The sequence below is a fragment of the Photinus pyralis genome, unplaced genomic scaffold, assembly GCF_008802855.1.
Source record: "Photinus pyralis isolate 1611_PpyrPB1 unplaced genomic scaffold, Ppyr1.3 Ppyr1.4_LG1, whole genome shotgun sequence".
NCBI classification, from domain to species: domain Eukaryota; kingdom Metazoa; phylum Arthropoda; class Insecta; order Coleoptera; family Lampyridae; genus Photinus; species Photinus pyralis.
The window spans coordinates 4655297-4679260 of record NW_022170249.1 but is presented as its reverse complement, the minus strand read 5'-3'; the positions used below and the strand labels follow the sequence as shown (position 1 = coordinate 4679260).

At 37.7% G+C, this 23964-nt stretch overlaps 3 protein-coding genes across 11 annotated transcripts in view; 2 read left to right on the top strand and 1 right to left on the bottom strand.

Moving 5' to 3' along the window:
* Positions 1-22: 22 nt before the first annotated feature.
* LOC116160654 lies at positions 23-4665 on the top strand. The gene is made up of 8 exons (XM_031473905.1): positions 23-574; positions 627-1790; positions 1839-1955; positions 2004-2305; positions 2362-2527; positions 2577-2726; positions 4125-4270; positions 4323-4665. The coding sequence occupies exons 1-8, from the start codon at positions 25-27 to the stop codon at positions 4581-4583; spliced, it is 2856 nt and encodes a 951-aa protein (XP_031329765.1). The 5' UTR covers positions 23-24; the 3' UTR covers positions 4584-4665.
* Positions 4624-13542, bottom strand: LOC116160656 (putative ammonium transporter 2). Of its 3 annotated transcripts, none has more exons than XM_031473914.1 (11): positions 13355-13542; positions 9064-9150; positions 8824-9022; positions 8629-8774; positions 8421-8584; positions 8181-8370; positions 6020-6090; positions 5917-5974; positions 5782-5859; positions 5549-5733; positions 4624-5151 (listed from the first exon to the last, which is right to left on the bottom strand). In XM_031473914.1, exons 1-11 carry the CDS (start codon positions 13473-13475, stop codon positions 4798-4800), a joined length of 1653 nt encoding a protein of 550 aa, XP_031329774.1. In that variant the 5' UTR covers positions 13476-13542; the 3' UTR covers positions 4624-4797. The 3 variants fall into 3 exon arrangements, with proteins under 3 accessions (XP_031329774.1, XP_031329775.1, XP_031329776.1); XM_031473915.1 differs by having other exon boundaries at positions 5555-5733; XM_031473916.1 differs by having other exon boundaries at positions 8421-8572.
* Positions 13543-18249: 4707 nt separating this feature from the next.
* The window catches only part of LOC116160655 (transcription factor 12), a 92061-nt gene continuing 86346 nt past the window's right edge, over positions 18250-23964 (top strand). For all 7 annotated transcript variants that reach the window (XM_031473908.1, XM_031473912.1, XM_031473911.1 and 4 more), the window contains exon 1: positions 18250-18337. In XM_031473908.1, coding sequence (XP_031329768.1) covers positions 18253-18337 — 85 coding nt within the window. In that variant the 5' untranslated portion in view covers positions 18250-18252. The remainder of the gene's footprint in view (positions 18338-23964) is intronic.

Genomic DNA, 23964 nt, shown 5'->3' with positions numbered 1-23964 from the left:
ATTGCGGTCGGATCAGAATCCTATATGGAAAATGACACTACCTTGAAAACACCATTTGATGGTTATCACGGAACTACCGAAGTAGTTGAAACAGATACCACGTTTATTAAATACGAGCAATTTTCTTCGACGGGCGATTTAATGTCCACACTTTCGCCTGAAACGAAAACGTTTTCTGTAGAGAGGAAAAATGGTGAAATTCCCTCGACAACTGAAAACACTGTGATTACTTTTGCTGAAACCTCTAATGGGAATGAGCCAAACGTGGTAAGCGTAGCTGAACAAATGACCACATCTACTGAACATAAAATGCAATCTTCTACTCTGACTGAATCATCATTCTCTGATACGTTCGAAGGTACTACGGAATTGGAAATAATCAACAAGGGAAGTGGATCAACCACTGAAGAACTCACTACTTTCACTCTTCTTGCAAATGGTACCGAATCAAGATTTGATATAGAAGCTCACACCACCTTGGAACCAACGTTGTTATCTGAGAATGTTTCGTCCATGGAAGAGCATACTGTTGAAAGTTCTCCAATTGGCGAGTCCAGTTATCCAGTGAACATTGGTAAGGAAATTACATTGCTTTATCATTTGTAAAAGTAAATCTTTAATTCCAGATGACACCAATTCATTACCTGCAACTATCACAAAGTCGAAATTAGAATCTACAGAAAACTACGTCACCATGATTATGGAACACACCGGAGCAAATGCATCTGCCGTGCCATTTTCAGATCTAGACAACGCACTTCAAAGTAAAAATGTACAAACGTCACCTCTATTTCACAGTACTTTCCATGATGATTTTTTTACGAATGTAACAAGCGAAGCGTCGTTAACTACTCTTCCACCAAGAATGACCACCAATAATTCCATTTTTATGACTGTGCCCATTTATACCACAACCATGGCATCCATTCAAAATTCTGCGGAACATGCTACCACCGCTTCTACGCCAGTAGATGATGAAGTGAACGACATTATTCTAAATGAATGTGCTTTCCGAACGATGCACTTGAAGGATTTTGAGGACATTACCGAATTTCCACCAACTACGCCGACGGAAGGGGCAGGGAAGTACGCAACTTGTTTGACGGACAGCACAAGTCATGGAAGTACCACTGGACGAACAAGCGAAGTTGTAACCTCACAATCTGAATATTCAACTGTACAAGAATCTAGCTCAACTTCCGTTGAGGTAGCCACAATTACTACAACGATGCGTGTTACTAAACTTTTCGATGCCAAAAATCACGGTCAAACGGAAGCACTCACTTCTTTAGGCCATGGCGAACACCAAACCGCCAATATAACAGAAATGCAGCCCAAGGATGTCAATTACCCTACCACAGTGTTTAAACCCGATGAAATTACGGAAGCTACCCAGGAGTCAGTGTCTGGAGGAGAACACCTTCAGTTGCCGACTGTATTCGAAGAGGAGGGGCACATCCCTAAGTACAGTTCACTCCCGAATTTTCCAAAGGAGAGCACATGCAACCTGTCGGATTACCTCACGCAAAATTATTGCGTGTGCTCCATGGATAACCTTATAGCAGATGTTAGAGATAAATTGGCCCGCGGCATTAAATGGAATTTTGAAAATTATTCGTGCCCCATCCTTACTCACGTTGACAACGGGATACCTTTGGAGAATAACTCAATACCGCATATCGTGAAAAGATTTGTTGACCTGCCAGATTTATATCGAAGTAAGAGAGAAATTATTCCCAATTATCAAGTTGATAGATCGCTAAGCGAACAAATGGAGTTAAAGGGAAGGGGTAAGTAGAATGTGCGCGGCCTAGCCGTATAACAAATTAATTTTGCAGATAACGAAATATTTGCTACTCCAGGAATGAAGGTAAAGTTGCCGTGCCTTTACAACACGGACGTGGTGGAAAGTACCGTCAATTACAGTTGGACATTCTCAGATTTGCCATTAACTGGTAAGTGCCTAGATAAAAGCTGCATGTTAAGGAGCCATTTTCTTTTAGAAGGAAAGGTGCAGGAGAAGAAAGGGGTGCTAATTATAGACAACGTATCTCCACAGGACGGTGGGAACTACACTTGCACGGTGATTTCACACGATGGTGCCGAAATGAAATATGAGCATTACGTTTCTGTAGTTGCCCTTCCTACATACACGTTAACCACAAAAGTGGTTTACAATTCGACTCAAAAATGTCAACCTGGCGATACAGAAATAGTATCCTTATATTTTCCAGGGACGTTGGGAAGTTACGTTTGCGGTAGCTATTTTAAAGTTTGCAAAATTGATGTAAATGAACCACAATGTGTGAGTTTAGTACATTTTTTTAATGTACCTCCTCAAGTACCTCATTTCCATTTCAGTTTGAAGAATATATTTCGTTAAACTTATCGGTTGCGATAGAGCCCATGGACGTTATTGTACCTAGTTTGAATACTGCATCATGTGATGTAAATTGTGAAATGGCTATTTACTCTCGAATTGTGATGTTCATCATCAAAAACTTGGAGAGTGTGGAAAAGCTACCCGGTAACACCGTCCCAAGTCGACGATATGATAATCATAGGTTACCTTGTAGTTTTCGTGAGGCTGTCCTATCGACAAGAAAAGCTAGTACCCGTACAAGGAATAGGCAATTTCACAGAAGGGGGGTTCAAAGCAGAGTCACCAAATCTAGTGATTGGCTGTCAGCCCGGATTTGGATATGTTAAGAAAACTCATATATGCGGTGAGCAATTCCTAGATTTATCCTTCATAATACGTTGTTGTGTTGTACAAAAATGAAATCAGATTCCTTTTCTGTACCTCAATATTCAAAGCCATCTCCGGATTTGGCTGGGAACCACGTCATCTACGTGATGATAAGTATTTCTTCTACGTTCAGGATAGTCATCCACATAAACCATCGTGAACCTCCAAGTAAAATCTATAGCGTCATTACTGTTTAATAAATGGGTGGTGCATTATTCAACCCAAACGGCATCATGGCCAAAGCATAGCGGTTGGGAGTCGTCATCGAGCAGAACGTGCCAATATTTGAACTTGAGGTCTGATGTCGTGATGAATATCTTGGGAGTATGTGTGGGCTTTCCACATTTGTCATCCAGTTGGACCTGTAATACACACAGCATTTTGGCTTGTCCTCTAGTTTCGACATAATGTCGAGACCATCAAGGGTAAACCTCTCCTGGGACATCTCATAATCTATATTAATTAAGCGCCGCTTCTAGTGGCACCAGGTACAATCTAATCAGACGAAGTTTGCTGCAACACAAATAATCAACTACGATTAATTATACTTACTCAATTGGCCGGATTAAAATTCCAAAATTCGTTAGTCCGGTAATGCCCATAGTTACATTGAATTGCGAGTCAATTGAAAAAGGTCTACGATAATGAAATAAACTACACGATCTTTCGGATGCTGCAAGAATAATAAAAATATCTCTTTGGGAACAATTAGAAGAACTGAAAAATTATGTTGGGCAGCTGGTTTTCGTTATCAGGGATTAAAGCGGTTCTACTAATTAAAATACTACTTTTACCTTCTATTTTTTACTCCTAGACAAGAAATACATAGATTCGGAACTACAACTACTAGTAAAGAAGCGCCCGTTTGAGTTCGTCAAAGTACCATGTGTACATAAAAGCTGATAGCTTCCATTAGTGTTCATTAAAACTGGTATAATTCGTTATACGAAAACGGGTGCTTCGTTACAAACTGTGAAATAGAATCACTCACCTTTTACGAATGGCGTCTCTAACTTGAGACTCGTTCCTTTTCTCTGTTTGGAGCCGTATCTAATCAGGTGTCCATAATACCACTCCATAATTGCTCGTTTCTTAAAACTTGTTCAAAAAATATAGTACGCACTGGCTGCAAGAAACATTTGATTCAGGTAGATAATTGAAAGGAAGCATTATGGATCTGCGTAAACGTGCACGTTCACGTCATTTTTTGACTTAATTAGTCATTATTACCATCTCAGACATCTGATCCTCATAACTTTAGTCTTAGATATGATCTATTGTAACCGATTATTTTACAAGAATTATTAAACTGCAAATCAGCAACATCTAAACAATTTCAAAGCGTCAAGAAAATAAACTTGTTTTCCATTTGCAGGTGCATGTAGCAGAAATACTTTTAGTAGAGGAGACGAAACACGTTGCATTGAATGTCCCGCAGGACAATACCAACCAATGGCCGGATCAAAATCATGCCTGGTCTGCGCAACTCCACTCCAAGATCCTTACTGTTTACGAGTAGTGGTGAGACTTTGGAATAATGCGTGCGAGCATGAGTTAGAAATTATTATTGCAGTATTCGAATACACATAAATTTCGTGTGATGATCGGTTCGGTAGCAGGCGTTATTGTATTTATAATCGTTGTGCTTTTATGGTGCCAATGCAGTAAGGGTAACGATACTGAGAGGAATGGTTATAAAGCGGACTCGAGGAGGAGGAGGAATCGAAACGCAGACCTCGAACGTCAAGAGATGGAACCTTTAATGAGTAAAGAGAGAAAAATTAAACGTAGTAACTTAGAACCACCTGAACCACCACGGCCGGATTTCTTTTAGCTTTATTTTTTAAATAAGTTTAACGTAATTATTAATGTATTTTATGAAAATGTACTAGAAATATACAAACTATACACAATTATCCATCGAAACTTTCTGCAATAAAATTGCTACATCCTTCTTATGGTTTAATAGGTATACAGATTCGGAAGGTATCGAAAAATGTACAATAATTAATAGATCACTATATTAAATCTTGCATTACACATGAATCCTAATCTAACCACGCTATCTCTACGCCTGCTTTGGAATGATTCATCTCAATTGTAGTTATTCTCGGTCCAGTTTGTGAAGTGATGCTCCCTTTTCCACTTCTTTCTCGGATCGAAATCTTCCTTTGAAGTTTCTTTGGAGGAAACAGTTTTCGAGCAACGTTAATTCCAAAATTTCCCCGATTAGTGACGTTTCTCAGTATCCTTGATAATTTTGGCCTTCTCTTGCGACTCATTCCTTGAATTATTTCAACCTTGGCATCGTGTCCTGGATTCAAACCCACGCTTGGAACGTGATCTATATCCGTGGTATCTATGCACGGTTTAAACGCAGAAACTGCGCGCGAGACTCCTACCTGTAATTAACCAGATTTAAGATCGGGGCATCTGACCTTTAAACGTATCTAACAGTTAGGAGGTTATCTATGAGATAAGTTTAACTGAAACATGAAACAATGGTACCTAATTTGTGTGTGCCTAAACATTCGTGTGGTTACATGCTAAAGCGTGACTGCCTATATTTTGTATTGCTCGGCATACTTTGATGGGAATGTTATAAGGAATAATGCTCCCCATGGCATTGCCACTTAAGTTAGTGCCATCTAAATATACAATACTATACCAGGTCATATTTCTCAGTTCATTATATAAGGCATTCTAAACTGTGCATTAATAAAGAAAGAATAATGTACTTGTTGAAATCAAAATCTTTGAGGCACAAAAACTAAATTTAAAATTTACAAATATATTAACGTATACTTGTCCATGTTTCACAAAATGTTCGGTTAAATCGGCTCCAATTAACTCCATGTGAAGTTCCATACGGATTGTTACAATTTTGTTGATCATCCACAGCATAATGATTGTCACCACAAACGCCCATACCGTCAAACATAAAACTGAAAGTGTTTGTATGCCCAATAAATACCATCCCCCACCTTAGTGATAAAGCTTAATTAACATTTTGCGAATTTCTGCATAATTACCTTCAAATAAACCGGATCTTCCATCAGTAGTGTCTAGCGGAATTGGATTTTGTGCAAATAACCCTACAGCTATCACCCCTAGATGTGAATGTTTAATTATTATTAATAAAAAAAATTCATTATGTTAGTACTTACCCCATATTCCACCCAATCCATGGACAGATGTTGCTCCCACAGGATCATCCACGCCCATCTACACATCCAATGTTAGTAAAACAAAAAGTGTGTTATTATTTACCATGTCGATTAACGGCATAGATACACAGGCGATAAGAGCTCCAACTGATCCAATAATAAGTGCAGCCCAACCTGTATAAAGGAACTTTAGATTATACAGCATTGGTGCTTCGGAGTTACACTCCCTTAAATGTTATGAAGCAAACATATTGCTACGATAACACGCATATTTTAGTTTGTAATTTTTTGTACAGGCTGTAGATGTTTCTTTGTGAAAAATTTCTTTATCATTAAAGATTATTTACCAGGCATTATTTTTGTACAAAATAAACAGGTGAGTTAACAGTTGATGGGTTTGGATAAGACACCAAATGATAACGTTTTGCTTACGTGGAAATGCAAGTGTTTAAATACGACAACATTTCGGAAAGGGTTGACGATAGCGCGGTCTTATACAAGTGTATAATGAAAAAGAGTAGGTCCTCGAATATTCTCAGTTTTGGCGGCACGGGAATTTCCTGACTACTGGGAAATCGCGGTAACCGAAAAGGACCGTGGCAAAACCGCTTTCATCTCTCCTTTCGGCCTCTGCCAATTTAAAAGAATGCCTTTTGGGCTCAGAAACGCCCCTACAACCTTCCAACGACTCACAGATCGTTTACGAATGAAAAAAGGATGCCCCATGGGCATGGGCAACGGAATAAAACGCCACCTTCAATCGATTGAAAACCCTCCTCACCACCGCACCAATATTGCGACAGGCTGAGCCGACCTCGCCCTTTATCATCAGTACCGATGCCAGCCAGACGCCCTCAGCCCTAGGCGCTGTACTCACCCAAGGAGAAGGCTCGTACGAACGACCTGCGGAGTAGGCCAGCCGCCTGCTCAACCCCGCCGAGAGGAATTATTCTGCCTCCTGTGCACCATCCACGAACGATCAGGCTAACGAGAGACGGCAGCTAGTAGTGCCCCAACAAGAACAGACAACGATATTGAAGGAGTTCCGCGATCCGCCAACAGCAGGTCATTACGGCGCAGAGAATTGCAAGTCGCTACTTCTGGACGGAAATGCGGAAACTCATTGCTGAATATGTGAAAAACTGCCCTGAATATCAGAGGTATAAAGCCGCAAACCAGAAACCCGCGGGATCATTACAGGCTCCAGCACCCGCGAGACGCTTGGAAGTAACCGCAATAGAGCTATTTGAACTATTACCAGAAGCTCGTAAAAGAAAAATGGATTCTAATCGTTGAAGACATCGCCACGAGATGTTCGTGCTCCAGCGGGCTGACAGTCAAACCTGCGCGAATTCTCATCGCAGAAATATGCCTCCGCTACAAAATTCTCAGGCGACTACGAAGCGACAACGGCTCGCAGTTCGTCAGTGACACAGTGCAACATGTCACGTATTGTTTAGGAATCACCCAATCACTAACGCCGATCTACCATCTATAAGCCAATCCAGTGGAAAGGAAGAACGTCGACTTGAAGGCAAAACTAACCACTGCACTGCACCAGAGACCAACGAGCCATAACAGCCATAACGGCAGATACATTCATCCCAGAAATCACCCCGTACTTACTCCGCCATGACCGATACCCTACGAGAAACGCAATTGAACCAAGAAGAGGCACAAACCAATGCCAAGGTATACGCAGATATGAGATAAAGGGAAGCACCCACTTACAAGTAATGCCAAAAAGTCACGGCGAGTTGCAAGCAAGTTCACGCCGCGAAGAGAAAAACCATATACAATCCTTCACCCCGTCCGTACGACTTACGAAATAGAAGACAGGGATTTATCTGGAAAATCTCTCGGCACCTACCATTCGTTAGCCCAAGGGGCATCAGACCCTATGCCAATCCTACCAATAAGAAGACGAGACCGACCAAGGAAAGCCAAAGGGAAACCATCTGAATAGGGATCGAGACGTTCTCCTATTCAGAAAGGGGAGGCTGTTACGGACCTATTAGGTTACGTGTGTTTATGAGCCCAGTAAATTTTGAGTCTTTTGTTAATTTGGGCAAGTTGTTACTTGTAAAATAAAGCAATTAAATTTTTTTAAATCTAGTCTACATATCTATACATGTCTAAGCATGGTTTAAGCTATATATAGCCGTTTGAAGTCCTTTCAACCTGTCGTAATTTGAGCTCACAAACGCTTTGACACACATTAGATACAGTTTTTCTAAATAATATTGAGCAAAAATGAATCGTACCTTCGTAGAGGAAACATCCCGCTGTAATCGCCACAAGAGATCCAAGAACTCCATTGATAATATCGAGTACTTCAATTTTTCCTTTCGTTCGAATTAAAGAATACACCAAGCTCACAGTACCTCCACCAAAAGACGAAATCATCGTCATTACGGCCGCCCTTGCCGCGTACTGGTACTTTGATCCCGATAACTAAAAATACTATACTATTTACAACCGTAATTCACGCGTTATTAATTTACTCCGTATGTACTTCCGGAATTGAAAGCTAACCATCCCCACCAAAGGACGAAGAGTCCCATCACTGCGTTAACCGGGGATCCCAAAGGTAGTGGGGCGATTCCATTGTCGTACCTCCCTAGTCTCGGCCCTAACATCAGCGCACTAGCAAAAGCTGACGTGCCGCCTGAAATATAATAAATCAAAGAGGATTAACGGTGGTGGTCCAACCTATTAAATGTACAGGACCGGATCCGGCTATATCGACTGCACCTAACTGCTTCAGAAATCCCTGTGTACCCCAAATCCAACCTGCGGGCACACAGTATACCAAGGTGTTCATCAAACTGAATATGCAGTACGCTTTAAAATTGCACCTGAAACTCATTTGATTTATAATCGTTCCTCATAAACTCACCTACTCACCTTTCAGCCATGGCTCCACTGACTATAGTAGTCGCTGTGGTAGCGAATGACATTTGAAACAGAAAGGCTGTGTATATTGCGCCTTTCATTGGATCTTCAACATCTGGATCAACGCAAAAGTCTCCAAATGATATAAAAGGGTTATTTAGGGAACTTCTGCCAAATGATAACGCAAAGCCAAAGATCCAATAAGTGAGACCTACGATAAAAAATCATCTACGCAACCTCTAGATATCTTACCTCCTAGAACAATATCTACAACGTTCTTCATCATGATGTTTACTTCATTTTTCACAGAGACACATCCAGATTCTAACATGCCAAACCCTAAAGAAAACAGGATCAGTAAAAAATGTAGGTAATGGTAGAGGAAAAGGAAGTGGTGGGATATATCGCGTTCGGATCTCCAGATGCAGTACAGTGCTTACAGACATACAGTACCTACATGCTTGCAAAACTTATTATCACAATGGCAGCACAAGGAGATTGTTATGCCCTTAGATTTTTCTGGGAATTTACCGGTTGCCCCGCATTAAGCAATCCCGGCCACTATTTACTTTTCGACTTCGATCATCTCCAAAATTTAAAGCCTGCGATTGGCATAGGTAAAGATCGATGAGGAACTTGTCCTGCCGTAATTTTATAATAAGTATTTTTAGCCAATTTTTTAACAATTAAAAAAATGCGTTCCTTTTCGCTGGTGAGCGCTTTTAAATGCCCTCAAGCGCTGATGGATTAAGCGTGGCTCGCGAGCGTTTTTTCCGCTCCCGAGCCGTTTTTTCCGCTCCCGAACGCTTTTTCCGCTCTTGAACGTTTTTTCCGCTCACGAGCACTTTCCCCGTGTGCTCGCGATAAACCGCTCGAGCACTTTTAGGAGTGCTCGGAACTCCCAAGCGGTTTCGCTTTGCAAAACAACTCGATGCTCGCGAGCAGTATGTTTTTTTACAGATCTAATCTGTAAATCTACACTGTTATGTAAATTTGCAAGTTTTTCTGGGAATTTACAAATTTATCTGAAAGTTTATGTACAGGGTGTACAACGAAGAGCTGAATTGATTATCATGTGGGAAAGTAATGCGAATACGACCAAGCGAGCCAGTGACCCAGAAATGAGTTTAAATAATTATTGGACTATTTCATGGTCAATAAATGGCATGCCATCATCGGGTGAGGTGCAAATGCTCATCATATTGTATGACCAAAAATAAGGTGCGAAATCCAGTGGCGTAGTCAAAAAACATTTCTGGACCACCGTTTCTGAGATTTGACCCAAAGTTGGTATTTACCCTGTATAACGTCAATTTTTTGCATTCTTTTTCCTAATTAAATTGATGTCTCACAACCTATACTTTTTATATGATTATACGAGGGGTGTCCAGAAAGTAACAGACGTTTTGAAATAAAAATTTTTAAACTTGTAAAGATCTCTTATTATATACATTTGGGAGCTACACTCTTGGGCTATTTATCAACACAAGCCCCATTCAAATTGCGGCACGTATCATAGCGTGGTACAAGTGTTTTGATTTCAACTTTGTATACATCCGTCGCCTGAGACTTTTACCACTGGTTATTACCGGCTTGAAGTTCGGTATCACTGTCCATGTGCTGTGTTGCGAGCGATGTCTTCATCGCTGGGAAGAGGTCGAAGTCGCTTGGCGCTAGATCTGAGCTGTATTGAGGGTGATCCTTTCTCCCATCCAAAATCATCCAAGAGCTGTCCAGCACGGTTGACTGTGTACGGGCTATGATAAGTGCTTCAATTTGAATGGCACTTGTGTTGATAAATAGCCCAAGAGTGTAGCTCCCAAGTAGGTATATAATAAGAGATTTTCTTCACTAGTTTAAAAAATTTTATTTCAAAACGTCTGCTATTTTCTGCATAATCCTCGTATATTATATCATATTTTTCAAAATTTGAAGTGACATGTTTCTACCGTCATTGGTCTTAGTTACCATGGATACAATAAACAAAACAAAATCTCTATGAATCCATGGCCTACTATTTAAAAACCGTAAAAAATAAGGTTTGTATTTTTAATTCATGACAAAAAAAAATATAGATTCTGATACCTACATCCATATAATCAGGAAACATGGACTTTATATATACTTATAATATACCGGGTGTTGCATGTAAAAAGTACCAACTTTGGGTCAAATCTCAGAAACGGTAGTCCAAACATTTTTTAGACTACCCCACTGGATCCTATCTAAAAATATCTAAAATAGGCCGTTTTTACCTTTTTCTATCTTAAATGGGTAGTAAGATATGATAACGTTCCAAAAAGTCAAACTTTTCGTTTCGGCGTGTGGTGGAGATGGAATGAAACACAAGAAGGTCGGACTAAACCACAGAATAGGACCTTCACAGAACAGAAACATAAATGGCGCTGAATTGTCACTGATTACAGCGTTTCCCGTGGTTGTACGGAGAACTATTTATCGCAGACTCAAATATTTTTTTGCAAAACCTGTAATTTTGCTCGTTACAGGAAATATTTTTACCGTCGATTTTATACGTACACATGGTTTTACACATGTCAATTTTGACTTTTGAAAGATTTAAAATATGAACAAGTTATGTGACCGCAAAAAGTGTTGTGTGCGGGATTGTAACGATAAAATATCAAAAAGGCATCGTTTCCCATATTTTGAAACACATTGTTTTGTGCTTGAAACGCGAAGAAGGTTGAAATGTGTTGTTATTTCTTTCTATTTATTCAAGGTATGGAATTTATAAATTACTAACGCCTAATGGTATAGGCGCAAAAGGGCGTAGACTTGAGTTTTATATTTATATAGACGTAGATACTTATATTGTAATTCGTTTTAGATAATTCAACAACTTCCACCCTCGCTTCTCAAGTAACAAGTAAGCACCATGATCAAGTTAACATTTGTTGTCAAAAACTTGTGTGACAATTTGCTGAAACGGTTTTATTAAAGTCACTATAGTATATTAAGTATGGAGAACGGTAAGGGATTTTTACCGTTCGAAGACAATTGTTTGGAGGAGGAGCGAAGCGACGACTCCAATTATTGTCTGAGAACGGTAACCCTTAACGTTCGACGTGCTTATAACATTTGCGCGATCGAAATTAAAATTATCCAACCAATATAACTATGCACTAAGAAATGAACGAGCAGAATAAATCGAAATGATCAAAGTGGTATGGTGTACATCACTAGGCAACCAGTTTAAATGTCAAAATTGAAATTAATAATTCCATAAAAATGTGCATGTGTCTGATGTAGTTTACTAGCTTTGCACATCCTTTATAACTTTATGAGCGTCTTGCTATAGGAAACAACAGCACAAATTGTACGATTAATGTACCTAACAATAATTAAAGATTAAATGTAATGTAAGACTGTTGATTTTTAAAAAGGCGTCGGTAAGTATTTTTGCTGTTCTGTTTTTAGATCGGTAAGTAATTTTGGCGTCGTCGTAATCATAGCAACTGGTAAATTCTACGCACTGTCATGGAAACACCCATGGTAAATAGTCAGAAATGACCGATCGCGCAAAAAATATAGAAAGTACCGCAATCCATTGGGCTCGTGTGTTAGAGAGAGAACGCATGATTTTTGCCCAAAAATGGCGGAAGTTACCAGATTCTAGAAACTTTAATGTTAGGGATTGTTCCACCTGTTTGGAGATATCTGTATATATTTTTATAAAACATGACAGTACTATGAAGTTAGGTTATAAAAAAATGCTATTCAGATTTTATTTGTCAATTTTTTTAAGTTGGCAGCAAATTTGCCCAAAAATGGCGGATGATTGCGGTACTTTCTATATCTAGTGACTTTAATACAAATTTGTAACATTGCTGTTTCTATTCTGAGAAGACCGTATTCTGTGGACTAAACTAAACCGGGTAACACGTTTGGCCTGTTTATACATGACAAGGAGGATGGATACAACGCATCACATCACATTCTTGGAGACCCTTCTGAACTTACCGCTTCTACACTTTGTGGTGACTGCAGAGGCAATTGATGGAGCTTAACGATTAAGTAGGTACACGTAAACTCTGAGGGGGGACATTCAAGAGACAGACATCCAAAGTATACGTTATGGAAATGTTTCCTGATCGAATTAAAAAAGCTACGTCATAAAAGTGCGATAGTAAACGTAGCATTTCAAAAGAAAACACAAACCAAAAGATCTGGTGAACGTGCTGGAAGAAAGGTCATCTTTGTCATCTAATTTTTAAGACTTAAATTAATAATTGTCAGTTTTGAAATTGGGTTACGTAGAAAAAATATTGCTACAAATAAATTTTGTTATACAATGAAAATATTTATAACAGTTTGAAATTTTGAATTTTTTGTTTCCTCAAAAACGGGACATAAAGTAATTAGTTCTTGAAGACTATACGTTACTGAACGGTTTGCTAAGGGTAACTTAAATGTGAAGCTTGATAAATACGGTTGACGTTTACTGTAATAGCAATATAATGTGTGATGCAATTCTCATGCCCTGTGCGTGAAAAGTAAGAAATGTACTAAATCGAAACCAAACCTGTTTGCATGGTAAATATCATGAAGGAACTCGTAATAACCCATGTCATGTCTTCTCTGTTAAGCTGGTAAAGCCATGGTATTTCCGTCTCATTTTGCTCAGCAGTTAAATTAAATATCATAGCCTCAATAGATCTTGAGCACCAGAACACAACTAATGCACCTCTTGTTGAGACTGCTCACATTTGCATGTCAATACTTAAATATTTAAAAAAGTCACCTTGTTTTCTTGTGAGCTAGGTACTTTATATTTTATTGATGATTACATAGTAATAATTAATCCGTTTGACCGCGATCCCCATGCTTGACGTGGTTAGTTGAAGCGGTGCAGGTTGCTTCAAAACAAATGACTAATGTAATTATGTTAATTATAATGAATCAGCTTTGACGCAATTGATCTCCATATTGGGTATGTATTAGCACTGTCGACAGTTCTTAAACAGCGGTATTTCTACGATTGGCGTTTAAATTGAAATTGATCTATTTATTTAAACTATGGAGATTCATTTTTATTTATACAGGCTGATTCAAATTTGCAGACCACCAATGGTCTTTTGAAATTGAAAAGAAAATGGTTTCCATAAGAAAAAACAAAGTTGATGATGGTTAACTGGACACGAAACGTCAGACTTAAAATTTAATACTAGCATCTTGTAGACTGTAGTGGGAAAAAAATGGTCATAATAATGTATCATTTATTTTGAAATATCTTTTTAAATAACTTCAGTAAAAAATAAAACGATTTTGCAAAATTTCCTTTTTTTCCGGATATCTCCGAAAGTAGTCGGAATTCTTTCAGTTCGCCTTTTTAATTAATCTTATTTTACTACGAAATATGAAATGTACATACACTTGCAGCAGATAATTTATTTGTGACACTTGCTTACTTTCTGGCATTCTTTGGTATTTTGCCATTTCTGGATGGTATTGCATCCTTTAGCGGACGCGTCCCACGACCGCTGCTATTCACTCAGGAATGAAATCTTTATGTGCGCTTGGCGGGCGAAAAGGAAGGGGAAGCGTGGGTTAACGAAGAATGTCGGTGGCGTCGATGGAGAGCATCACGCGTTCCCGGGTTTTGCTCATTGATTGTTTTGCTTGTTGTGATTTGAGGGTGTATTTACAGATTGTAATGATCCTAGGGGTCTCCCACACGCTGAAAATATTGACTTACCCTATACTTACCGTTGGCAACTCTGGGAAAAAAACTATGAGCAGAGCCATCCTACTTGTTAAGCCGACACGACAGACGTTTCGCGGTACTTTTGAAACTTGGTAGCGGTCGGCCCGATGTAGATGGTACGAATGAACTCCTACATTGTGTAATTGGTTCTTCTACGTGTTGGGACGTGAGGGAAGAGAAGTAAATAAGACAGAATTTTTTGTGCGTAAGAAATGGCAAGAGCAACTAAATTATTACGCACACAACAAGGCTATACCAGAGAAACCTTCTACGGGACAAAACCCGGCGTAGCCCACACAAATACACGAAATAAATCACCCACAGCAACAAAATGCAAGAGAAAATACACATAAATAAAATATCTCAAATTGTGTGATAAAAATCAGGTAATCGAATCAAATGCAATTAAACAAATTCATAAAAACAAATCACACGACACATCACAAATGCAAGTTGAAAACATGATAAATCAATGTAGTACAAAGACACATTGGAATATAGTCCAGTCAAAATAGGAAAATCAGAGGAACTAAAAATACTAGTTCCAATTTTTTCAGAAATGTGTAGGGAGAGGTTCCCTGAACAAGAAAAAATAAAGTCCCTCCAAATTCCGGTGTCGCTGGGGGAAGGAGGGGGCTTTAAACGACCCATTTTTCAGTTTTTCGCTTTTAACTCGACAATGGTGCGTTACAGTGAAAATGTTCTTCAGTACAAAATGAAAGCTTATTAAAATTGCTACAAGTTTGGTTATATACATCTTTACGAAAAACTGAACCGTTTCCGTGCTACCGGCTCCGGAAAGGTGGTAATTTCTAAACAAAATTGTTTTTCACTCACGTTTTTCGTATATTTTGGCTTCTAAATCCTCCCCCGGTCATTTTAGGGGAAAATCATCACAATAAAACGATAAAACCGGTATAGCATTAACATCCCTATAGTCCGAACCTGTTGAAGTACGAGTTATCTCCATACCCCATCACTCTATTCCACGAAGGATGCTTCAGGAAAACGAAGAAATCTGCTCTCTATGGCTTTCCCTGTGTGCATGGATGCAGTGCACCTCAAAACGATTTACACTGTAGTGGACGGCGGCTTTCTCCTTCACAGAGTCAAGTGGAGGGAGCACTTTCTCTTTCATCTGTGAGCAGTATTCTTCATATATAATAAATCACTATTCTTCCAATTGTGTAGTTGTATTCGATGGGTACGAGGACATTAATACCATAAAACGGTTCAGTTTTCGAAAAAATGTATATACCCAAACTTGTAGCAAATTTAATAAGCTTTCATTTTGTACTGAAGAACTTTTCACTGTAACGCACCATTTTCGAGTTAAAAGCGAAAAATTGAAAAATGGGTCGTTTAAAGCCACCCCCTTCCCCCAGCGGCACCGGAATTTGGAGGGACTTTTTTCTTGTTCAGGGAACCTCCCCCTACACATTTCTGAAAAAATTGGAACTAGTATTTTTAGTTCCTCTGATTGCCCATTTTTGGTCTAAATTGACTGGGCTAATACATGTACGATCAATTCAAATAAAACAATTCGTAAAATGATAAATTGCATGAACATAGGAAAACATCAAAGTGGCGTGGCAACAGAGATACCTACTGTGAAAGACTGTATTACGTACCTACTCCCCCCTTTTCGTATAGGTAGCTTACGTACAAGAACTGCAGCGTAATCGAGCAGAGCAACGTCACACTGATACCTAAATACCTAATAAAACAAATAATGGTCTAATCACCTGTACAGTATTAGTATAACAAACAAACATGATGCATTTAACGGTACTCAAAACAAAAGCATGGAGTAGGTACTCCATGTTTGGATATCGGCAATTTATGCAAAATCCGCAAAATGTAAATAATAACAAATTGTGACAAGAAATTCAATGATTAATAGTTGGTTACTATCTGTAAATACACCTTCAAAACACAATAAACAAAATCAAGAAGAAAAAACCTGGGAAAGCGTGATGCCCTCCATCGACTCCTTCGCCATCCTTTCCAATTTTCCATAAGCAACGCACTTTCCCCTAGCTTCGTTATGAACAACAGAGTTTGTATTATTTACTTATATACACTCTGTGGTTATGGAAAACCAAAACCCGCCTAGCTCTGACACATCTGCGCAGAACGGTCGAATCGAAAACACAGCAGGATTGATGTATACGGAGCGTGTCGTATTTTTGTTTCAAACGTAACAGGCGTGTTGCCTAACCATAAGGGTAGATTATCACAAAAATCAAAAAATAGAGGTCAGTGGGTTCTGCTCGTACTTTTCCCAGAGTTGCCAATGGTAAGTATAGGCACAGATTAACTTCTGTGGTATAGGGTAAGTCAATAATTTCAGTGTCGGCTTGGGAGACCCCTAGGATCATTACAGGTTTAAGAGAGATTTACTTTTAACGTCCCGAAGTTGTTAAGCATGTTTCACACGGATGATTTCTTATCTGCATCAAGGCTATTGTTCCCATGAAATATGATATGCCTCCTAGATTTCTCTAGAAGGTTTATTGTTTGCTATATAAACAAATTGAATTGTGTTTAGTTTCAATCTTAACATCGATATGAAGTGATAAAGAAATGCGCCTTATGTTATACTACATGTGCTAAAAAGTAAGTGTTATAAAAGTAACTACATATTAAATATTAAATTGTTATAAACCAATCTATTTAAGGACCGTTATACATTTAGTTTATCGTTAATAGTATTACTTCCTGTGAAGTGTGAACATTAATAATTAATTGTATATAAATAAATCACGTATTAAATTTACGTTACAATAATTCAAAGAACGTTCGATCATTATTAGGCTTATGGTCTTTTACTTAACCCGAATTTTGTCTAGTTAAAAACTAGTCATTGAATAACTCTGAGGAGGAATAACCCACATCGCTGTTTATCAATGTCCATATATAAAACTTTTGAAAAATGTATTCGTATTAGTTTCTTATACAGGGTGCCCATGATGTATGGAGTATAGTACATACCTCGGCTCGGTAAATATCGAATGTATACAACATTTTTCTATATGAAAGTTGTGTACTATTTTATTTCCCATAATAAGGCAGCATTCAGCAGTACTCTCAGCACCCTAACTCCGTTCCTTCCTTACCCATCCTTACATTCCCGTTCTCTGGTTGGAGAGGGTCAGGTAACTCTGAGCAGCCCGCATCCAGTATACCTCGGGGTGTCGGGGGAATGAAACACGTTGACCTTTACCTTTTCCATTTCCTACCTTCGTATTTTTCCAAATAGTTTCCGTCCTAGCGCATTAGACCGTTTTATACGTTTAGGTAGGCAACACAGCATACACCATTGCTAAAGTTTATTTTGTGATCATCAAATGCATAAGGCAATTTCAGATATCTAATACGGGAACCCGGGAAGATGTAATTATTAAAAGAGTTATCAGATTTGTAAACTAAACAGTGTTTAGAGGCGCTGATTCTGTTTTCTTGGACATACTGTACTATCACCAGCGATTTATATAGGTTACAACTATTTTTCAGTATTATACGTAAACGATGCGGCTTAAAGCAATTTTATTTTAGTTGTGGTGTTAATCTTAATTTTATTAACGTTGGGAAACGACACTAATTTAAAATACAGAAAAATGTATACGTTAAAATTTAAATTTCCCTCTTTCGTTTGACAATTTTAAGGTCGACTGCTGTCGGTATCTGTCGGTGATTTTAGTAGTGTAGTAAAAATGGCCACTAGCGATGATGAACCTATGCAGCATTTATACGAAGTTTTTACAAGTTGTTTCAATAAAATAGCAAATAAGGCACCTGGTGAGTACTTTTTTACAATTCTTTAACAATTTCGCAATCGTTTCCGTACAAGAAACGCCTGGTACTGGTCACTTTAAACCATTAAACGTAACATAATGATGCGCGTGCAACCCAAAACATTATAACAGCTTTTCTAAAACAACGAATTTTTTGCTTCTTCTCGCAATTCCTAAAATAAAATTCGATTGAAAGATAAAAATTATTAATAAGCTCGATGTCGGAAGGTTTTCTGATCGTTTGAATTAATAATTCTTGTTAGTTTTCAAACAGGTTCTGTCATTTTCATTTGGAAGTGCTATTGTTATTCTATTGTATCTCAGCTTAATGTTTATTTACGTTATTTTACCCTAAAAGTTTAAAACCGCATCAAGAGCGTAAGTCAGTTTTATGACGGCATAAAATTACTGTTTAATGTTTCAACGTGACTTTCGGTAGTTTAAATATAAATTACCAAAAAAAAATACGTTAATTTTTAATTGTTCTTTCAATACAGTTTGCTTTAAATCGCGTTTTCTAGTTTGATTTAAATACCTAACTAATTGTTTCACAACCGTAACGGTTACATTTACAACTGAACTCTACTCATGTGCTAATTTTATAGTTCAGCTAATAAGTGTAATTTTATGTGATATATTAATAAATCACTGTCTTAAATTAAACGTACGTTTTACTTGATTGAGTAATGATAATTGGCACCCACTACTTTGTTCGAGTACTTCAAAACAAGCTATTTTCTTGCCCGTACAAACGGTTGTGTAGGTACTTATTATTTTGAATAGTAAGCATCAAAGTAGCTACCAAAATAAGTTCAAGTCGTATGTACCTGACCTGTTTCTTAATTCGTGATGTACACGAAGCTAGGCTATATACAGGGTGACATCAATGCTCCTTGCTACATTTTTAGTAGTGCTAATTTAAATGCCGAACTAATTGGTACATGTAAAAAGAACAGAAAATGGAGGAGGCGAGGGCGATCGTGCGAAAGGTACTTGTTGCTCTTTAAATTTTTTTTTAAATTGCTAGTTTCAATTGATTTTGCACGGAAGTCTGTAGTTGTACATTTGATATTTATTTTGTTCTACAGCTTTGTAGCACTGGGCGAAGGTCGCAGGTAGGATCAAAAACAAGTGCTATGTGCAAGGGATAATCTAATACTTTATATTGAAGAATCTTCCAGCAGAATGATTATCCATAAGAAAAGTTGACACCCTCGCAAAGTCAAAATACAAAAATTATTGTTTCAAAATTAATCTTTTTTTGATCAGCGAAACATTGGCCTAATTAAGATACTGGCCGGTAACAAAAACAACAGCAACACGAATAGCTATCAAAATTAAACACTACAATTGGCAAAATATTTCATATACAGGGTGCGTTTTGGAATTTCGGAACGCGTGAAAACGATGTTTTAGGCAAAACTTTATTAAAACATGTCGGTGCCTTTGAAGGGCCATCCGGCACTTATACAGAACTTTAAAACTGTGAGAATCTTTAAGAAGTGTATCTTCAACGTTCTATTTCAAAAAATTAAGCCAACTCAAAATTTGTTTAAAAAATTGTAGCGAATATTCTAGAGCGATATCAAGTTACCATCAAATGGATAAAGGATTAGTAACCGGCCGGCGATAAGGAATACAAGCGGATATGACTCATTCTTTTTATCAAATATGATTTGCCGATTCGAGAATTCTATAGAAGCTTTTTTTTTGCTAATTGACTATCGAACAAATTTTCTAGAAAATGTAAATTCTCCCACGATTAGGACTTCCATCTTGTTGAAGCAACAGTTTCCAACTTTTTTTGTGTCCCTATCGTTCGTTGTATTCGTAATAAAAGATTCTCATTCTCATTCGTCATAAGAAGTATATAAATAATAATAAATAGTATGTAAATATCTCGGTAAATATATATACCTATTAAAAAAAAACAAGAATAACATAGAACAATTACATACATCTACAAGAAATATTTAAAAGCATTACAATTAAAAGTTCTTATATTCAACATTTCAACAATACTGTCTAGAAATTCATTAGAACTATAAATTGGGGTTTTTACGAGGTTTTTTAGTATGCAGGCTATTATTATCTTCGTTAACATCGAAATTAGATTTTAGAAAAGTGAGTACATTGTATAGGTACAGGGTTAGGAAAAATTACCAGAACGGTCGATTATTTCAAAATATACAGTGGTTATCAAAAAATGTCTTATATTTGTAGGGCTGTTAAAAATCTACATATCTGTGATAAATTGAAATATACAGGGTCGCTCACAAAGTTGTGGAGAAAGATAGTTATACTTTTTTAAATGGAACACCTATATACTATTACTTATGTTGATTATCGACTCAATTTTAAACATTTTTTATTAACCATGGATTAACAACGGATAAGTAACATTGCGAATTGCGATATTCGAACATAGACATTTTTGGGATAATTTGGATTATGTAAGTAAATAGGGGCCAGTGTCAACACTTATTACAAAATAGAGCCGTTTTGCCATGATTTGTTCTACGTTGTTGTTTAAACTTATTAAATTGTTTTGTGAAATTTATTTTGTGTTTTGCAACAGATCAAAATGTCATGATATCTAGGAGACTAATGTATTTAGGTATAACATATGGTTAATAAAAAATGTTTAAAATTGAGTCGACAATCAACATAAGTATTATAATATATAGTGTGTCATTTAAAAAAAATGTAACCTTCATTCTCCACATCTTTGTGGGCGACTCATTTTTTGATAACCCCTGTATATTTTGAATAATCGACCATTGACCGCGAGGTTGATCGTGCACAAAGGGTAGCAGATGCCAGCCTACTGTGATACATATTAATTTGTGCTAGTTTTACGTAAATCCGGTCTTACCTACCGAAGTGAGGTGGTTGGCACAGTTGGTTGTGGTTCCCATGAGGGCCCATCAACGCTGCGGCCTCTTCGCATTCCATGCCTGTAACCTCTTCCTCCACCTTCGCCTTGGAAAGGATTTTGAACGTCACCCTGATGAAGTTCGCATTGGGGCGATGATTTGGCCCAAAAGGATCCACACGCCAATTACTGGTTGTAACTCCAGCATTTTGGATTTTGATCCTTTTTGAGGATCTTCTCCGCTTCTACTTGAGCCCCGGGATCCAGACGTGTGTCTTTCCTGGTTTTGGGAGGTTCTTCGCTTCGACGAATCGAAGTTTCGCCCCGTCCCATGGAGCTAATCTCGCTAGCTCCGACCTAAACCAGGCACCGATACTTGATCTGCGTATGTGATCAACAGCGCTTCCCCTCGATGGCGACACTGAATTTGGGCGGAACTGCCCCAATCGACTCTGTCGAAGGTCTAAGTTTTGTTTCCTCTGTCTCCTCCAGGTCTTCATGGACAAAAGCCATTCTGAAGCCTGTAGCTGTTTCGCTAAAGGTTCTGGTATCCGTTATGTTTCCTATTTTTATCTTTTTTGATAAAAATATTTTTTCGGCAAAACGGTTATTTTGATTTCGTTAAAATTTTGACAGCGTACATTATGCATAAAGGATGTAAAACTATCAAAAACGAAGTAATGTTTTCTTTAAATTAAAAAAATAAATCAAAAATAATGTAAATTTGTACACTTTGTACTTTTATATTGGCGAGGAGAAGTGGCGCATAAAAACAACTCTTGTGTACTTGAAATTTGAATAAACCAATTTTTGAAGAAAATGTTATAAATTCAAGTTTTGAGTACTTTACATTTTCTCAACGGAACGAGATGAGACGCCGTATCGCCGAAGCTATATTTTCAGTTTTAAATTGCCCATATATCATTTGAAAACCAGAGTAAGAAAATAATCAAAACTTATTTAAAAACACACATTTTTTAAAATAAAAAAATTACGATTCAAAATTTTATTAGAAAATCGTACATACACACTATAATAATAATAAGAAAATAAGAAAATATGTCAAGAATTATAGAGAGAGAGAGAAACGAGGAAGAATTGAGAGTTGCCGCCGAATCCGTAGCTTTGCCTCAAGTTTTCAAATTGTTCATGTTCAAATATTTCCAAAAAAATAATGAATTCTATAATTATAAATGTGTATGTTATATTTAAATTTGGGAGAAGCGAGGTGAACTAGTCGCCGATGCCGAAGTTATGGCTTAAAATCAATTTTTGTTGTACTTTTTAATTTTCAATAACCAAGTAATAAATTACAACTTCGTCTTCGTCTGAACTTTTTGAGGCAGGACGACGGACGTATCTCTGGAGAAATATAGAATGCGCCCCTCCGGCAAAAGAGAAAAATCTAATTAATTATTATAAAAAATTATTTTACATTTAAATTAATAATTAATTAACTCTTTAAAATTCGAGAAAATTTTCCTGCATCTGTCATAAGACCTTCGTATATTGGGGGGGGGGGGGGGCGGACTTCCAGACCCCCAGATTTAGTATTGTTCCTCCTTAGCACTATGATTTTTGGAAAGGGTCCTTAGGCTGCACGTATCTCTGGGGGGTACAGAATTAATTTGCCCTGCAACCTTCATAAGACTTTTGTATATGGGGTTACATATCAACATATCACGAGGGAGGGGGGGGGGGATAGAATACTTGCCAGGAAAAAGAGAACAAACCTCATTGCAGCTGTTATAAGACCTTGGTATACGGAGGGGTATTCCATGCCCCTCGGTTTAGTATTGTCCATGATTTTTGGAAAGAGTCCTTATGGCTGAACGTTTTGAGGCAGAACGTATCGTCGGGGGACCAGGAAAAAGAGAACAAATGTCTCTGAAACTGTCATAACATCTGAAGACCTCGGTTAATCCTAAACACCGTGACTGTTGGAAAGAGTGCTTAGGGCTGAACGTTTTAATTCAGTTCTGTATCACCAGGGGAGGGTTGTATGTAATTTAAAGTGCATGGGAAATCGCAAACGTCCTATTTTAGTTACGGTCTGTTAGCATTTTCAGGATTTTTGAGGGTGTTAAAAGTTTAAAAGAGCCATAACGGCTTGAACAAACTTTTTGTTATTTTTTTCGCATTTTCGCATACACTGGCTAAAAAACTCCATAGCGAAAAATGTTACATACAAAAAAAGTTGCGTCTTGATGAGCTGTACAAGAAGGATCTTGCGGCTTTTTGCGTCGGGTTCAAAATAAAGGCGCCAAAGGTAAATATAATCGGAAGTTTTATTAAAATTCCACATATTTGACCGCCCCTCCCAGCCTTAAGCTACGGAATCTCACTGACAGCCAGACGAATATGACGACATCTACTTGACTATGTATCAGGGTACTTGACAAAAAAAAAATCAGACTTGTCTCTTAGAATAGAGGGTTGTACTTCCTATAATGACCCCAAATAAGACAAAAATTCTGCATCCCCCTCAATTAACCCTAAAATCACTGATTTTGGTGGAAAAATTCTTCGAATCTCCTGTTTGATTATCAGATTCTATACCTACATCAAAATATAAAAAAAAAAACAATTAGGTACGCAATTTGTTTCAGCAGTCAAATTTTACACTGGCTGTCTTTACTCAGTGTTTCATTTGAAGGATTTCATCAATCGATGTCTTTTTGTTCAAAAGAAATATCGGGCTGAAAGTTAAAAAAAACTTCCTCAAATATGCATTAACCACTACGTTTGTAATTAAA

Excerpts from the sequence above, each read along its gene's own strand:
- LOC116160654 (XM_031473905.1), top strand. The coding sequence starts at position 25 with ATGGAAAATGACACTACCTTGAAAACACCATTTGATGGTTATCACGGA. Across the intron at positions 2,306-2,361 it reads ATGTAAATGAACCACAATGT|TTTGAAGAATATATTTCGTT; the intron begins GTGAGTTTAGTA and ends TTTCCATTTCAG. Across the intron at positions 2,727-4,124 it reads TAAGAAAACTCATATATGCG|GTGCATGTAGCAGAAATACT; the intron begins GTGAGCAATTCC and ends TTCCATTTGCAG.
- LOC116160656 (XM_031473914.1), bottom strand. The coding sequence starts at position 13,475 with ATGATATTTAATTTAACTGCTGAGCAAAATGAGACGGAAATACCATGG. Across the intron at positions 8,585-8,628 it reads CGGTCCTGTACATTTAATAG|GCGGCACGTCAGCTTTTGCT; the intron begins GTTGGACCACCA and ends ATTATATTTCAG. Across the intron at positions 5,975-6,019 it reads CTATGCCGTTAATCGACATG|ATGGGCGTGGATGATCCTGT; the intron begins GTAAATAATAAC and ends TTGGATGTGTAG.